Raw genomic sequence first — 18,452 nt, forward strand, 5'->3', positions numbered from 1 at the left:
GGAAAAGTAACGAAGGCTGGAATGGGATTCATCGATATGTGGTTAGTGAATGTACAAACAGGGTGGACTTTAACATACTCAAAAGATGGTTCAGTTGTTGGGAGATGAGTGATTAAATTACCAAGATGAAGATAAATGGTTTGTGCCGGTCTACATATACCAAATAAGTTTGAATAGGAGATAAAAAGAAGATATATAATGTGGTGAAGGAAGGCCATGTTGAACTAAAAAAAAACATTGGTTAAGTAATAACAGACATTAAGGGATGTTATTAAAGTACTGGTAACGCTATTACAGCATTATGCATAACGCTATTACAGCGCCAGCGACCCGGGTTCAATTCCGGCTGCTGTCTATAAGGACTTTGTACGTTCTCCCCGTGTCTGCGTGGGTTTCCTCCGGGTGCTCCAGCTTCCTCCCACATTCCAAAGATGTACGGGTTAGGAAGTTGTGGGCAATGCTATATTGGCGCCGGAAGCGTGGCGACACTTGCGGACCACCCCCAGAACACTCTACGCAAAAGATGCATTTCACTGTGTGTTTCGATGTACATGTGACTAATAAAAATACCTTATCTTATGTTACTGAATGAATAATCCAGAGAACATCCATTCAAATACAATTCACCACAGAAGTCTGAGAAATTATTTTTAAAAATACTAGAAGCAAAAAGCAGTATCAGTAAGGGAGATTACAAAGGTGAGGGGGAAAGTTTAAAGGAGATTGTGGGGCGTGTGTTTTCTTACATAGAGTGCTAATTACCTGGAATGTGCTGCCAGGGGTGGTGGCGGAAGCAGATATGATAGGGGCATTAAAGAGGCTTTTAGGTAGGCACATGAATATGCAGGGAACGGAGCAATAGGGATGATGTGCAGGCAGAAGGAATTAGTTCAGTTTGGCATCATGTTCAACACAGACATTGTGGGCCGAAGGGCCTGTTCCTGTGTTGTACTGTTCTATAAAGGTGATAAATTAACTAACATCTAATTGGTTCAGCACTATCATTTAGGGAAGGAAAACTGCTGTTCTTACCTTGCCCAAAGTACATCCCCTTTGATGTTTATAGAGTGTTTTATTCCATTGCAGATCACTTTTGGAAGCAGTTTCAAACATGCACTTGCCACTATATAGTATGTTGAGTGCTGCTGAATTTCTGGATGTATGCCACTCTGGTTCCATGACAATCTGGATGACTTATAATTTCAGGGCAGTCAGTTGTTTCTGCGATTGGACAATAAATATCTGCATTACCAGCAATGTCCGCTTCTCAAGAATGAATTTAAAAGACCAGCATAAATGGGGAAAGAAAGATCGGATAGGGTAGGTTATTAAAAAATGTTAGAAATCCAGCAGCAGGGGAAGGAGCACATGTGGACCCTCAAAGGTATAAATAGAGAGATGTCTGCATAGAGGTGGAGCAGTATAAAGAAGAAACATAAAGGTCCAGGGAAGTCACAACATCAGAGAGGTCTCAGGGGAAACTGATTCACTTGGGATACACTTAAATGAGGCAAAGCTACTGGTGGCAGCTTGTTGCAGACTTTCAGACCAAGTACCTAATAGTGATCAGATATTTCACAGGGAAGTGAGGAAAGCATCCAGCAGTGGCAATGATTTAATAAATGGGGGATTTAGACCTTAAAAGGAGGTTGTGTGTGCTTGGAATTGAGAATTTCTAAAAATGGTATAGGGCAGCAACATGAACTGAAATGTCTTGGGAGGCCTAAAAATAAAACCGCACTTGACCTAATGCTGCTGAACAATAGGTGCATTATAGTAAGGGTTGAGGTGAGGGCACAGCTGGTAAATGAGGTCCCTTGGTTTGGTGAAAGGAAAGAAAAAGCCCAGAGCATGAGTGTTAGATTATTAAACTTCAGAGAGAGAGATTTTAGAAAGGTCCTCACATCGATAAGCGGAGAATGGGGCAGTGCTGAAGAGAAATCTAAATAAAACAGGTGTAAATTTAGTGTGTTCATGTGAAAGAGTAGAAGGTAGTTTGGCTTTTTGGAATAAAGCAAGGGTATTTGAATTGGTATAGAAGATAGTCAAAGTCAACAAAGGGAAAGTTCAAAGTGTAAAGCACTGATGAAAGAGCCAAACTTACATACAAATTCAAATTCATTTAGAAAATCAAGACAACTAGCAATAAAACATGTTTAAGTGTGCTGACAAAGATTGATGTTGGAAGTCAGTGTAATTAAAGGATGAAAACTATTAACTTGCCCTTTCAGCCATTGGCTGGCTGGGGTTGAATAACATCCAAGTAAATTAAACAACTTGGTCAGATGAAATTTTTAGGAACGTAGAAAGAGAAGCAGACAATTCAGTCCCATGAGGATGTTCAGGCATTTAGTTTGTTCATGACTGATACGTATCTCAACTCTTTCTTCCCACCTTTTCCCAATAACCTTTCACGTACGCACCAAACAAAGATAAGTTAACCTCAGTCTTGTAAAGTTCACTTTCAGTCCCAGCAGTATTTTGGGGGAAGAAGTCACTACCCTTAAGGAAAAAAAACTGTTGATTACTAACTGGGCTGGCTCTAATTTATTTCAACACTGTTGGGGAATTCGAGGACCAGTCACAAAGGACTCAACAGCTCTTTAAGTTCACATAGTCTATAAACACAAGGTTCTTAACTCGCACCATATCCTGTTCACCCATCGGCACTTTTTTGTTGATCCACAGCGGCTCCCACATAAGCAGCATCTTGATTTTCAAAATTCACCCATGTCTTCAAGTCTGTCCATGCCCCTTCTTACCTGTCTCTGAAATCTCCTCCCACTTTGCAAGCCTTTGCAACATCTATGTCTCATAATCATCCCTAAATGAGATTGCTTCACCATAAACGGCTGTGGATTCAGTTGCCAAGGCATTAAGTTCTGGACACCTTTCCCTGTGTCTTCATGATGCTAATTAGAATGCTATTGACCATCTCTCCTAATAGCTACTCATGGCAATGCTGACAGATTTTGTTTGATAATGCTGCTGTGAAGCACCTTGGGACATATTGCTGCATTAAACGAGCTATATAAATGTAAGTTGATCATCTTGCTATAAATGAGGAGCTGGAGTGTTGAATAAATACTTCAGTATGAGAAGAGAAAGTGGGAAAATGCTTACGGACACTCCCTGTTTTAGTAATTACTGGTCTGTAGAACATAGACAGGTAGAGTGCGTCCTGGACTGAAATCGTTTGCAAATGTTGTCTCTGTATCTGAATGCTTTTCTTATGAGGGGAAACTGAAGAAAGAAGTATCTTTTGTACAAAAAGAACATGTTTCTAACGTAAAATGCAATGGCGATATATATGAGAGATGTTAAATCCCAATTTTTTTCTCCCACTTTTTTAGCACTTGCAGCAGCATGACAGCACGGTGGAGGCCGAAGCGTGTTACTACCATTGTTCACTGTGTAACTACTCTACCAAGGCAAAACTTAACCTGATCCAGCACGTCCGCTCCATGAAACACCAACGCAGTGAGAGCCTACGCAAATTACAGCGGCTGCAGAAGGGTTTGCCAGAGGATGACGATGACCTTGGGCAGATCTTCACCATTCGCAAGTGTCCTGCTGCTGAGACTGGTAAGTACCCACTGGTTTTTAACACACATCTTGCAAAGCTAGTTGAATCCTTTTTCACTGACCTGCCAAAGTCTAGAGGTTAATAAACTCATTTAAGAAAATTGTTTCTTGACACGAGTTAATTCATCAAAATACTTCAGATAGTGGAATATGTTTGATGTAGATTCTAAAGGGAATAAATCAATTTAACCACTACAGTAGATTTTATTTCTTTTATGGAGAGCACATTAAAAATAGGAACCAATCTTGAGGTAATCGTCTCATCTTTTAAAAACAAATCTTCTTAGAAAGCCATGAACAATGTATGATTTGATATTCCCATTCACTGGACCAACAAAAGGACCTTGAATGTGATTCAGTTACCCTTGTCTTACCTTCTACTGGAGCTGGCATCAATGGCAATAATTACAGCAGTGAGACACAGTGGCATATTTGAACTAAATGCTCCTTGTATGCAAAAGAATAGACCCGTAGTCTTGGGACAATTATAAAGCAGTAACTGATCACAGTTAAACATTACCATCTACTTCATGTATAATGAGTTTCTTTAGTGCAGGATAATGGTGCCAACTTTATTTTTGTTAATGTATGCAAAATATTTAAGTAAAGATTTTTTAAAATAAAATGTAAGCAATAATTCTACCAATAGCAAAAGGCTTCATGACATTAACCAGAGGGCATATTTTACTCTCCCTGTACTTGTCAGCACTTAGAGAAGCAGCCATCAAATGAACATAGACATTGGCACAAAAATTGGGTCTCATGACAAAACTAATGACTTATCAGCCTCAAATGAATGCATTTGAACAGTATTTATTTCATAAGGGGGTTGGCAAAGAGAAGGAACACTGAATGCAAAAACTAATGCTAAAAGCTATAAATAATTGTCTAGTAGTGTGGGCAGTTTGGTGTGTATTTAAATGGCTCTGTAGCGAATATTCTGATAGTAGGCTTGTGGTTGCAGTACTAAAAAGCAAAATAGAAGTTATAAGTTCAAAGTGTGATGTTGAATTCAATATATCTGAATATTTGTGGATTGGCATCAGTAAAGCACTGCCCAGTTACAGTGAATCTGAACTGGTTTACCCATGTCCTTCAGGAAATGAAACTTACTCATCCTACCTAGCCTAGTGTAGTTGTGCTCTTTGTGTCCAGAGGTACATAATAGCAAAAAGTCCAAAACGGACAGAACTGTATTAGGCAGTTCTTTGATGAATTAAGATGAATTAGCTCTATGAATATCCAGGTCATTGGACATGACTGTTGAGCACCAGCTGAGATCTATTCCTTAAAAAGATGTTGCAGATCTTGATGTGAGAGTAGTTGCATGGTTCCTTCATGAAGCCACTAACTACAAGAAATTGGATAGATTAATGCCACGGTTTAATGTGCAATTCGCACAAAAATTATTTTCTGGTGAAATTGTGCCCATCATACAATTGCACCAGGCACTTCTGTGTACTTGGTGTTTCACCGGCATTAGACACACACCAAGTGGCACTATTCACAACAGCCAATTTCCCTCTGGTGTAATGGATGTTAGCTCAAAGGTGCAACCTATGATAGTCTCAGTACTAAGAGGAACACTTTGCACTGCTTTACTATTTAAAGGGACGCTCTGCTGACATCGGGGAAACCTGACTGAACAGCTTCCGAGATCACTGCAGGCTACTCAAATGCCCTTCAAAGTCCAGGGAGAGTGCTAAAATAATGGAGGATGTTTTCTCCGGCATTAAGCTGCTGACATCCTCATTCCATGGATGCATCAGTGGTGACGCTACTGGTGGCAATCCATTAATTAACCTTCCTAGCTGAGGCATGGCAGAGTCTACGACAGTGCTGGAAGCTACCACAGAGTTTCACTTATCCCTTCGCAAGGTGGAATATGATTTGCACTGATTGAACTTGCATTTACATGGTACTATTGTGTTCAGAATCATTTATAACAGCAACAAAATCAAATAATGGCAACAAAATCAAATAATTAAAACAATCTTAACATTTGGTGTGTACTTTAACACCTTCATGCCTTACCCATTTCACAACCTTATACATGAGCCTCAACATCCTGACACTATGTCACATTGTCCACAGTGCGGATGCTGCAAGGCTGCTTTTGTTCACTTTAAGTTTTCATAATTGTCCTTGATGACACAAGAGAAGCTCATCCTATGTGGGTTGGCTTCATCCAGGCTACTGTCTAAGGCTGTAGGGGCTGAGAGATCATGGGGTGAGGTGAAGTGGTGCCCCTGTGAGGGGAGATGGCAGCACCCTGAACCTGCACATGAGTCATCCACTTGGGACATGGTAGGCAAAGCTCCAGCCTTCCGTTGGCCCTCAGAATATTGCCCCATTGTTTCAACCTGCAGCTAATATGGCTGACAGACCCTGATCACAGGTGTCTGGTTCCTGCTGTCCACACTCTTCTCCTTGAAAACATTTCCATGCATGACGTGAGCAGGACTCTGTTGGTGATGAAGAGGGGTCTGAATGTTTTAAGGTTGGGCACTGTGCTGTTCCTGCAGGAGAGAGACCAGTCCCACATGCATGTCCCTGCTCACGCAGAGGAGCCATCTGCTGATGTGGAGCATCTCCCTGTCCATGGAAGACAGTGAATGACTCACACTCTGTATCCCTTTGCTCTGGGACAACCCTCAACCGCAGCATTTCTGTGTCCAGTGACATTTCTCAACTCAATGAGGACCTCAAGCTAACTCTTTGGTGACCTAACACTTTTCGTTTAGAGGCTGAGGCTGCTCCTGTGTGGCAGAGACCAGAGCTCTAACTGGATCAGGGTGCGAGTGTATAGAAGGCTTCATGTGGCTTCCAGCTATGTCTCCGTAGCAGCTGTCATGTGAACCCTGTGTGACAAATTGTCACTGATCACCAGCAGAGGCTTGTGGAGGTCATGGTCTCCTGGCTCTGGACAAGCTTCTATGAGAGCTGGCAGATGGTCTCCTCCACCCTACTTGGCATCTCCTGCATTCAGTCCCAACAGCTCACTATAAGTCTTGTTATGAAAGTGTCACCATCACAGTTCTCATCTGAACTCCACCCACCTCTGAAGAGCTCTGCATCACCTTTGTTTTAGGCTGGTGCTAGTCTGCTGGTATTCAGTGTATCTCCCTGTGACACGTATCCCTCTGACCTCAGTTACTCATCCCTCATGGTGCCTGTCTCTGTGATGGTGCTGACAGGTGTTGCGCACAATCAATGAGGCACCATGGAATTCATCATCAGCATCATCCCACTCCTCCTAAAATGCTTGATGAAGGTACAACAGCACAGATGACAATGAATGTGTCTACAGATGGTCAAATCAAAGAGGATGCAGTGTATTACAATGAACGGGTAGATTGTTCAGACTTCCTTAGGTGGTGCTAAGTGCACTTGTGTCAGAGTCAGGTGGCACTGGCACCACAACCCCTCAAGTGAGGGTAGCTTCCCTTCTATTCTCACTGATTTTTTTATATATGGAGCCGGTTGAGGACATTAAATATCTCTTTAAATTATTGTTCCTTTAGTGTTTGATCTCAGTGTTGGGTTGTAGAAGTGGATCTCCTGCCTTGTGCTGGCATCACAGGACATCCGCCAGGGCCTCTAAATTCTGCAAGTTGACCTCAAAATATACATGGGCATTTGCAAGCTCACTCCCTCAGCTCTGTAACCTCTCCAATCTCCATTGCTTCAGGTGTCTGACTGACATGGAGGGTATAGTAAATAATCAAAAGCAATATAAAGCATCTTTTTAAAAAGATAACATTAATTAAAAACACATAAAATGCAGAAATAGTTAAAATAATTAAACTTAAGCATACCTAGCCATTTGCTTTTTAGACATCTTCTTCTGACGCCCCATTGAAATCAATATTGACATCAGGATCCGAAGGGTGATTCACCAACAAAAATCCTGAGGAATCCCAGCAAGACTGAGTTCTGATGCTGGTCTCTATGGTTCCATGCATTGTATATGCATTGCAGGTCCAAAACCTATTCAGTCTGAATGTTAGAACAATCAGTGTTCCAAGCACAGTTTAGCCAAGTGAACTTTGGGGAGAAATTGCAGTGATATTTTAAATATATTTCCCTGTGAGAAGCTATGAACATAGCATTTTTGATGCAGTTCTCAGCAATTCAAGCTTTTAAAATCTTTGTAATTTAGCAGATGACCTAATTGGAAATGGAAAAGACAGCCTGGGCAATTGCTCATTTGGGAACAACTGTATCTTTAAAACAATGTGAATGGTAGATCTGAAAAATGACCCAACTGCTTAAGTGTTGATAGCTGTGCTTTTATTTAAGTGTTTTGACAGATGAAACCTTGCTTGAGTGTTGATTGCCCTGTATTATTTCAGAGAGATAAGGAAGAAAGAATACTCGTATTCTTAAGATGTCCTGAAGTGCTTTCTGAAGTGTAGTCACTTTTGTAATGTGGGCAAATCTGTCAAACAATTTCCGCACCACAAGGGTACACATATAACAGTGAGGCAAATGATGAGTTATTCTGGGTTTCTTATGGTTTTGCTGAAGAATTACATGTTTGCTTTGGCACCTGAAAACTCCCCTATCCCTCTTCATGTGGTGGCATGGAATATTTTGCATCCACCTGAAACTATTTTTTGATTCTGTATTATATTAGTGTTACTGTTGTGGTTGGACTGTTTTAATAATGAAGATGGAGCTGATCAAGGCATTTAATGTGGGTTGGTTTTCTATTCCTTATGGAAATAGATTTTGGAAGAATTTGCAGAGATTCTGAAAAAGCTGACATTGCAGTAAAATTGCTGAGACATACAGATCAACACAACTTTAAAAATGAGCCATTGTGCGAAGGGGTGGCAATTTTAAGTGTGGGCTTCATCTTACTTCATTATGGCAACTCTGTCTCCACATTAGCCAGCTCATTTGGTTAGAGGGCTAGGATAGTTCACCCTGCAATTGCCTTTGTCTACATTCCTTGAACCATTTGTTAGTTCACAAACCTAGCGGTTCTGAATCATGTTTTTCCTTCTCCCAAATGATTTCATTTCCTCAAGTTGAGCAATATTAAAACTGAATGTTGATAGACTTTCAATTTCAGTCATCCTTTGCCAACATCAGGTAATCCAGCTCATTGTTATTTTTCTCCGAATCCCAATGATCTTCTTAGACTTGTCTAAATGACATTACCAATTGTCATCCTTTGAGAGCAGTATTGTGATGAACTAGGAATGATTTGAGTCTGTCCTGGAAGAATCTCCAATGGAAACAAATAAAGCCTTTTAATTAGCCTAGATTTGATTTTCAACAAGTTTCTTAAGTGAGAAGCTAATGTCTAGTCCATTATGTCACCAAGGTTCTGACTGAGTTGTTTTGCCACTGCGTAGTCCTGAACATATCAAGATTTCCTGGGCCAGTTGATAAAATATCAGAAAAAATAAACCAGGAGAGTAAGAGTAAGAATAGGAGAGATAAGAGTAAGAATAGGAGAGTAAGATGCTTATCTGCACACCTCTAACAAATCGTTGCCTATTATGGAGGCTGGTTCAATACTGTCACTCACCCTACCAACTCTTCTCCTGAATATCCAGGGACAACACCAGGGTACAGTCCCATAGTGGATTATTGACCCAGGGTTCAAATCCCCCCCATCAAATTTAAATTCAAGTAATTAAATCTAGAGTTTAAAGAAAAGTCTCACTAATGGTAATGATGAAACCAATGGATTGATAGAAAGAAAAGCATTCCAATTCACTACTGTCCTTCAGGGAAAGAAATCTGCCATTATTTAAATTCATTTTTGAGATCTGGTGTCATTGGAAAGGTCAGGGATTATTGCCAATCTCTAGATGCCCTTGAGAAGCTGGTGGTTAATTGCCTTCTCAAATCACTGGAGTCTTTCTGGTAGAGTTACTCCCATAGTCCTCTTAAGTAAGGAGTTCCGTGATTTAGATCCGGCGACGACGAAGGACCAGTGATACTTCCAAATCACAATGGTCTGCATTTTGTAGCTGGTGAACATTGTTCACCAACATTCATGGAGGGAATGAATGTTTAGGGTAATGAACAGCGGGCCAATCAAATGGCATGCTTTGTCCTAGGTGTTGTTGAGCTGCTTGAGAATTGTTGGAGCTGCACTCATCCAGACAAGTGGAGAGTATTCTTTTACACCTCTGACATGTGGCATGTAGATGGTGGAAGTGCCTTGGGATCACCACAGGATAACTAACCTTCCTCTGACCTGCTGTTGGAGAGACGTTATTTCTGCGACTAATCCAGATGAGTTTCTAATCATGTGATGAACTTGGCAATAAAAATGCATTTGAATGTCAAGGGTAGGTGATAAGACATTCTCTTGATGGAGATGGTCATTGGCTGGCACTTCTGTGGCATAAATGATACTTGCTATTTATTAGCCCATACCTGAATTTGTTTAGGTCGTGCTATATACACGCATGGGCTATTTCATTTGCTGACAGGCAATGCCAGGCGGATCATGTTGTTGAATCTTAACTGCCTGCTCGTTTTAGGACAAGTAGGGATGGACAGTAACATCCACATCCTGAATGAATAAATTCTAAAAAGTTGAAGTGGCAGGGCTGTAATTTGCCTGGTTTCTGCTTGGGGAATTTGATAAAACCCAGTGGCAAATGTCAGCTAAACATTTCAGCTCTGAAGGAAAGCTCTCATAATTAATCATCGCAAATAATTTGAAAACCTGTTGATTTTGTGCAGCCTTGAACATTGTTCAAATGAAATTTGTTTCTTGCAACCAGTCACGTATGATTTGAATCAGTAATTAGTGACAACTCATCTTGTGATGTCAAGGTGCATTCTTAAGAAGAACTCTCTGATCATGAGAGAGGTTAATTCTCTAATTTTAAGAACTGAAAAATGTTAAAATCTAAGCACAGGGTAATAATATTAATTACACCAATCAACAACAGATCTGAGGAACAACTATGAAGTTTTCTAATACTAACCAGCATGCTTCAAGGGTAATAACTGCCATTGAAAATGATTCTTCTGTAAATTAGCATCATTTAACATTTATAGAGTTGATACATTTCAGTTGGTTGTTTTTTGTTTCATTAATTTGCATGCAGTTTTTACTGTTATTCATAATCTTTTTATACCATGGATTTGAGTTTATCCTTATCTGAAAGTAATTCTGTGCAGACAATAATTAAAACTGTAAAATTTACAGGTAGTCTTCAGAGTACTTGCATAAATACTTTACTCAAAATCCTTTTAGGGGTTTCCCTGAAACACTGTAATAAATATGTAATTGCTAATGTGTCCTTTTTAATAATATTTTATTCATATTGTTGCTTTTGGGGGTTTTAAAAATATTTTACCACAGAGGTCAGATATTGCCTTTTTAATAATTCTGCACGTAAGGGTGATGTCTGTGCAGAATAAGTTCACTGTAACATACAGGGAGTAGTGATGCACATTCCCTGGGCATCTTGATTTGATTAATTTGATAATGAACCAAACCCCATCAGAGGACAAAAACATTAGTGAGCACTGCTGGCAGAGTTGGCCTGGAATGGGCCTCAAAAGGTTTCTGCTATGAAAATATTCTCCACTGATATTATGTTTAATTTCCTTCCTCATAATGATTATGATTTCAGTTAGAACTCAAGACTCCTTGTGGTTGGGGCTCTGCCATAAAGCAGCCAAAGGTCTTTTGTTTGTTAAAACAGAGATGGCCTGGATTTATGGGTCAGCACCAAAGTAATTTCTTCAGAAGAATCAAGTATCATGAATAATGTTTAGAGTGTGCACAGATTGATTGTGTGCTTCATTAACACTTTCATCACTTTCTCTTCATTATTTTAACTCCTTCTGTATCTTAATAAATTTATGCCGACTTAATAACCTAATATACTGAGTTAGTGTTTAAATTAATTATTTGGCATCAAAAGGACATTGCGTCATACCTATTATAATGTGCAATTAATGGTTCAGGGTGACTAGTATTAACATTTATCTTAATGGTATCAAGGAGGTTTTTGTGCGAGTGGGATTGGGCTGTGCTCTTCAGGTTCTACTTACAGGATCAGAATTTTTTAGTTTATCATTACCCTAAACATTAAATAAAAGTGTTTTTGAAATAGCCAATGTTAAAAGGCAAACTTTTTATCCTCACATAGCACAGCAACATCTTGAATTATAGCACTTCAACATTGAAAAACACCCCAATGCGCTTCACAGTGATGGTACTGACCACAATTTAAAACTGATACATGTGAACATATTAGGAGATGGTCTAAGCAATAGTCTCCTGAAGGAGGACCGAGAAGTAGACGAAGAGAATTTCAGGACCCAGAGAGCTGAATGCACATCAGTGGATCAATTAAAGTGGACCAGTACTGGATGAGTTCAGAATTACTGGAGGTCAGCAGGGAGAATTTATAGTGATAAAGGTCATTGGGGAAATTGAAAACAAGAGTGAAAATTATAAAATCAACCTGTTGGTGGTCTTGGGAGCCAGTGCAGGTCACTGAAGATGAGCAAATGGACAATGGGTCAATGTAATGGCAGCAGAGTTTTTATGAAAGGTGCGAAATGAGAAGTCAGTCTGGAGAGCACTGGAGTGATTCAGTCTGGAGGTAATGAAAGCAAGGATGAGAGTTTTAGCAGCAGAGGAGCAAGACTTGTTGAAGATGGAGATGCAGATGGTCTTTGTGATGGAGCAGATGAGGGTCAGAGCTTATTTTGGGATCAAATAGGAGGTCAAGGTTTGATGCTGGCCAGAGTGAGGAATGGCATGGATTCTTCACCCACCAACTGTCCCCCATACAGGTGAACCCTGTGTTCTAGGGGTGGGGGGGGGGGGCGGGGCGCGTGTGGTGTGTTCCTGGAAATCAGGCTATAACGCAATTTTCCGTAAAGCAGTGTTATTGGTCCATGTGTCAAGAAATGTGAATTGATAAACAAAATTACTTTGCTGTTGATTTATTTCTTTTTCTTCACATAAATTCTGTGAAAGTGAATTCTATTCCATATCTCAAATATTTGGGCAGTGATCTGTGAATTCCATAAGGACAAATTTCCATAACCTGAACAGCCATAGCACCGGAGCCGCTTGTACTGCCATCCACCTTCTGCCTCAAGCAATATAGTGACTCCCCACTGACCCCAAGTAAGTGTGCAGCAAAGCAATTAGATTGTGTCTGCACCAGTAAATTATAAAAGTAGATTCCAAAACTGGCCGAGACAGTCTTCATGGCAGGGATCCTCCAAATAGAATAATCTCTACCTTGCATTCCTATACTAAATTTTAAAAAAACATAAGATAGATATGTGAAATACATCTTTTTGTGTAGAATGTTCTGGGGACAGCCTGCAAGTGTCGCCATGCTTCTGGTGCCAACATAGCATGCCCACAACTTCCTAACCCATACATCTTTGGAATGTGGGAGGAAACCAGAGCACCCAGAGGAAACCTATGCAGACACGGGAAGAACGTATAATCTCCTTACAGACAGTGGCCGGATTTGAACCTGGGTTGCTGGCACTGTGAAGCGTTACGCTAACCGCTACGCTACCATGCCCCCCTAAGTATAATCACCATAAAGCATTAGCAGTGTGCAAGAATTGCACTTCTTAGCCTTAGCTCTGCAAATTTGTTGCAATTTTCAACCCACAAGGATGATGTCATTCCCCCTACTGCTCGCGTTTAGGAGCATCACAGGGGAATCTAGACCATGTTGTCTGTGGTGTGCCAATCGTTGGGCAGTCCTGGGATAATCCAGTCTCACCAGCACAGCTCTGGATTAGTCGGATGCTCCATTCACTCATCTAGGGCCACAGCTGCACATCAGTTGAACAGACGTGACACGAATAGAAGCTTAGCCCAGAATAAATACCCTCCTGGCAGGGAGAAGATGTTTTTAAGTGGTTTCTTTTATCTCATTGTGTGAGTTTTAAAAGAGAACAATATTGTGAGCTACAGGTGGCACGGTAGTGTAGTGGTTAGCATAACGCTATTACAGCACCTATGACCTGGGCTCAATTCCACTGCTATCTGTAAGTAGTTTGTACGTTCTCCCCAAGTCTGTGTGGGTTTCGTCTGGGTGCTCCGGTTTCCTCCCACATTCCAAAGACGTATGGGTTAGGAAGTTGTGGGCATGCTTTGTTGGCACCAGAAGCATGGTGACACTTGCAGGCTGCCCCCAGCACATTCTCAGTAACGCAAAAAGATGCATTTCACCGTGTGTTTCGATGTACATGTGACTAATAAATAAATATCATATCTTGTCTTATTTGTCCCTCTGACAATTGATAATATTTAGTGAATAACATTATCACAGGAGTGTAACTTAAGTTACTCAATCCATATTAAATAGAAAATTGCAGATGCTGGAAACACTCAGCTGGTCAGTCAGCATTTATGGGGAAAACACAATTTAGCCACTGTGGAACTGGCAAGTTCTGATGCAAACAGTGAAGGAGTTACCAGAAACTGTTCAATTCCTTACTGAGTCAGGAAGGCTACAATGTGCCCAGACTGAAGATGAGATGCAGTTCCTCAAGCTCACATTGTTATAACGGTCCAGGAGGCCACTGATGGAGAGGTCAGAGTGGGAGTGGGAAGGGGAATTAAAGTGACCAGGCCATGCATCACTCTGCAGATGAAAAGCAGTCACCAAGTCTGAGTTTGATTTCCCCAGTGTAGAGGACACAACATTGTGAAACTGAATACAGTACATTGGATTGGAAGAAGTGCAAGTGAACCACTGCTTCAGCTGGAAGGATAGTTTGAGTCTTTGGATTGTGGGAAGGCAAGAAGTAAAAGGACAGGTGTTGCATCTTCTGCAGTCGTATGGGAAAGTGATGATGTGAGAAGGGGATGGAAGAGTAGACCAGGGAGTGGTAAACAGTATATTCTCTTTGGAATGCTGACAGGGGAGGGGAAGAGGTCTGGTGGTGAACCTCATTAAGTTAGTAGAAACTGCAGAGGATGATCCTCTGAATATGGAGGCTGGTAGGGTGGAACCTGAGAATCCGAACTCTATTTCTGCTGTCCAGGAGGAGAGGGGATGAGAGTAGAGGTGTGGGAAATATCTATGGCCAAGGGCTCTGCCAGCTTTGTAAAATATATCCTTTCCGTAATTGAGGGTATTTTATTCACTGAGCAAACTGCTTTTGCCAATGACAGAACTTTTGCTAAAAATTACACTTTACTGTGTTTAATGTAGAACAAGTACACCAAAGAGAAGGTCACTAAAGAATTGGATTCTTTACTTAATGAGAAACAAGAGTATGCTTGTATTTTTTTACCAAAATGAATGGCCTGGAAAGTAAATCACATTCCCAGAAATTGTGTTGTGGCTATGCATTCCTGGTAATTTGTTAGGATGGTATTAACTTAGTTTAAAAAAAAATGAATTGACCAGCCTCCCCCAGATTCTTCTTGTAAAACATTCAAAGCTGTGCAGCTAAACAGCTTCCACACTGTATTTTAAAAATGCACATGCTATTTGCTAAGAACCATGAGCAATTTAATTAGTGTAACTAGGCCCATGGAGGAAGATTTCCTGTGTCCCAGCTAGAACAAAATTGTAAACCAGTTTATAAAGGGCATGGAGGAAAGGAAATCTTTTCCAACCTCTGTGATGAATTGAAAGTGATAGCAGACTTAACGAACACCCATTTGCACTGGATATCAGTTAATTTCAATGTAAATTAAGAACAGTTATTGAAAGCACTTAAGTTTGTTATGGTGTGTTAGATCAGGGTGTCTCCCATGCACTAGATCAAGAAGCTCAATCTTAACACTGTCATGAGAGAGAGCCAAGACTCTGCGCTTTCAAAGTGAAGGTAAGTGCCTTTTACAATAAGTTCTGGACAAATAACTGTGCTCATAAAAGTACAAACTGCTTGAAAATAACGGTTGTTGAAATATTTCTTCCCACCTCCCACTAATATGTACAGTAAGTACTAAATTCAAATGGAGAACAAGTCTGAGAGCCAATTACGCTTCCTACAGCAACTCCTGTAAGTTGTCTGTTGGCAAAACTAAATTTAACTCCTCCTCAAGCTAAGCCTTAAAAGTACTGTTTTTGTTTCGTTGTGGCATAAATTAAAAGTCATTTCTAGCCCTACTCCTACTCTCAGCTCTTGCCAGGAGTTCCCAGCTGACAATTCCTGGAATTACTGTTTGGTTCCCATAGAAAAATTCTAAATTCAACCTTGGAAGAGATTTGCATCCACCCCCAATCCCTCTTGGGAATTGTTAATGACTATTTAGTATATCAGCTACTTGGTCAGGCACGTAACCAGTGTCCATCAAGCATATGCTAATGTTGCCATGCACAGGTGAAGCTTTGAGCTAAAGCAACTTCTGACTTAAAACAACATAGCCCAAAGTGCATTGTTTCAATCACCTTAATTCTATTAGTGGTGCAGTGACTGACATTGTTACTTTTTAATTCAAACTATTTTCTTGCTGATTTTTTGACTGCATTGCTGATCTGAGCAGCAAAGTACTGGATCCAAAAATGTTTAAAGAGTCTTAAATATCCTTTAAAAAAGATGTTTGAGTAATTCATAAAGACTGAACTTGGTAATTACACAGACATATTTGAATTTATTACAAGAAGTGAAAGGAACTTTCACTTCTTGTAATAAAGCAAGTGGCTTCAATTCTTGGAACATGTTACAGTTCCTCAAACTACATGATTTCAAACCATTCATCAGGTCAGAACCTTTTAAAATAGCCTGATTTCAATTAAATGTCTGCTTTCTCAGCAGCTGAACACATTTTCATATTTTCCCACCTATATTCAGTTGCTTGCCCTTAACTGAATTTCCACCCCTGCCCTAGAAACCCTTGTATCGATCCACCTTTCCCTCTTAAAAACTGCATTGAAATATACTTGTTCCAGACAAGCTTTTGGTCACCCTTCTTGCCTTTCCCTGATTGGCATCTGTTCATCTTAAAGGATTGACATAAATGGAAGTTGGTGTATGGGTATGACGCAAGCAATTAGTACTTGCAAGTCACTGATTTGGATTTTCCTGAGTCAGACCTGTTGCTTGTACTTACTGCCCTCACTCTTCCCATTCCCTCGAACCTGCTTCTCCAAATCTGGGAGGCTAATCTCACTGGCCCAGTCGACTTTGGATCTCTTTGGTGGCAGGGCTTCAAGCGATATAATGGGGTCACTTGGGGGTCTCAAATCAAGCCCTGCCCAAACCCCCTGTTGAAAAACATAAACAAATGGAAAAGCCAATAAAACATTTAAAAACTACTAAAAAAAACATAACATTTAATAATATTCCTATTTAACAATCAATAAAAAACCACTTTTGATGAATTGAAAACATTAAATAAAATGTAAGTATCCTTGTATACATAGCCTCACAGTGCCAGTCTCTGAGAAGGTGCTATTGGCTGTCGGGTGTCCATCATCATCATCACCCCTCTCCTCCTCCTCTTCTCAGCATCTTCTGGGCAGAGGGAAAACAGGCGACCAACCTTGATACCCTGCAAATGCTGAAACACCTCCCTCCTCCCGTCTCCCATCTCCCCTGTCTCCCCCTCCCTTCTTCCCCTCTACCCACTTCTCTTGACTCCTCTCCTCATTTTAAACCCCCACTTCCCTTCATCCATCATCTTCCCTTCCTCTCTTCCAGCACTGCACCTTCCCTTTGCTCCTTCCTTCCCTCTTTCGTGCTTTCTGCAGCCCCCCCCTCCCCCAACACTCCCTCCGCTTCTTTCCAACTCATCCCTTCATGGCTGCCATTATGTGGGTTGATGCTCTTTGATGACCGTTTTGAACTGTGCCTTTAAGTGCTGACACTGCCCTGTGATTGGTGTGCAGCAATGTGTCAGCAGATTCACTGAAATGACACAGATTTCTGAGGGCATGTCATGTTTTCTGGAGAGTTGTACTATTTTTTGTGGGTGTGCAGATTTGGCGTTGGATCTAAATGCAATGACTTTTAAGCACGCCATAAAATGGATGAAATCCCTTGTCAAATATTTCAAGTGGATCTACCTGATGTATTAAAAACTACTGAACCAGATGCTAGGTTTTTATATTCTATTTCTGTTTATCTAAATATCCTATTTACTTTGTCATACGTTGTGGCGTCAATAGTGTTCTTCCAGGGCCCTTAGCGCTTTCTGTGTTAATTGTGGGCTGATCATTACATTCCAGTACTCCATTTGCATTTTCTACTAATTCTTATCATTTATATATATTGCATTTAATTTGCCACTAATATTACTAGATTTGTGAATCCTCATTTTCTCCATTGTTTAAATGCTCTTTGCAAATTTAACAAGCTTGCACATATTCTCAGCAAACGGAGTTCATGTGGATGAAAAATAGTTTCGAGCACTGATTCCTGTGTCACTTTACTCTGACCAAAGCTGACACTACAGGGGATGTTTTACCAAACAGCGTGCTGGACTGATGGTATCACATGCTGGGCACACACATTAGGGATCCATCTGTAATATACCAGAGCTTCAGGAAGTGAACTTGCCAAGGCACTTCCTATTTGGAAATGGAAGTGTGATTTTTTAAAAATTAATATTTATTCCTCTCACACAAACTCTCCATTTCCCATTCAAATAGTTCCTTATCTAGGTCTGCACTCTACCCTACATTCACATGGATTTTAAATTAATTACTAGCCTTTCATGTGGGATCTTCTCAAAAGACCGTTACATCCAAGTGAACCATCGGGATTTCATTGACTGTTTTCTTTATAATATCTTCAAAGCAAGTGAAGAGAAATTAATTGTGACTGTTGTTAAGCTTTTGCAGCAGATGTGCCCCTCTAACAGTTCTTTGTTTCCGTTGTCTTCCTCAGAATTAATGCAAGGCCAAGGGATTTATTCTCGTTGAATCAGATTTACCACA

The 18,452-nt window shown here is 40.5% G+C and overlaps 1 protein-coding gene across 1 annotated transcript in view; it reads left to right on the top strand.

Annotated features, from left to right (window-relative positions):
* zfhx3b (zinc finger homeobox 3b) overlaps positions 1 to 18,452 on the top strand; it is a 375,747-nt gene that overhangs the window by 214,457 nt on the left and 142,838 nt on the right. Inside the window, exon 4 of the mRNA XM_052028144.1 lies at positions 3,354 to 3,585. Within this exon, the coding sequence (XP_051884104.1) occupies positions 3,354 to 3,585 (232 nt within the window). The remainder of the gene's footprint in view (positions 1 to 3,353; positions 3,586 to 18,452) is intronic.

Source organism: Pristis pectinata, chromosome 13 (assembly GCF_009764475.1).
Source record: "Pristis pectinata isolate sPriPec2 chromosome 13, sPriPec2.1.pri, whole genome shotgun sequence".
Taxonomy (NCBI): domain Eukaryota; kingdom Metazoa; phylum Chordata; class Chondrichthyes; order Rhinopristiformes; family Pristidae; genus Pristis; species Pristis pectinata.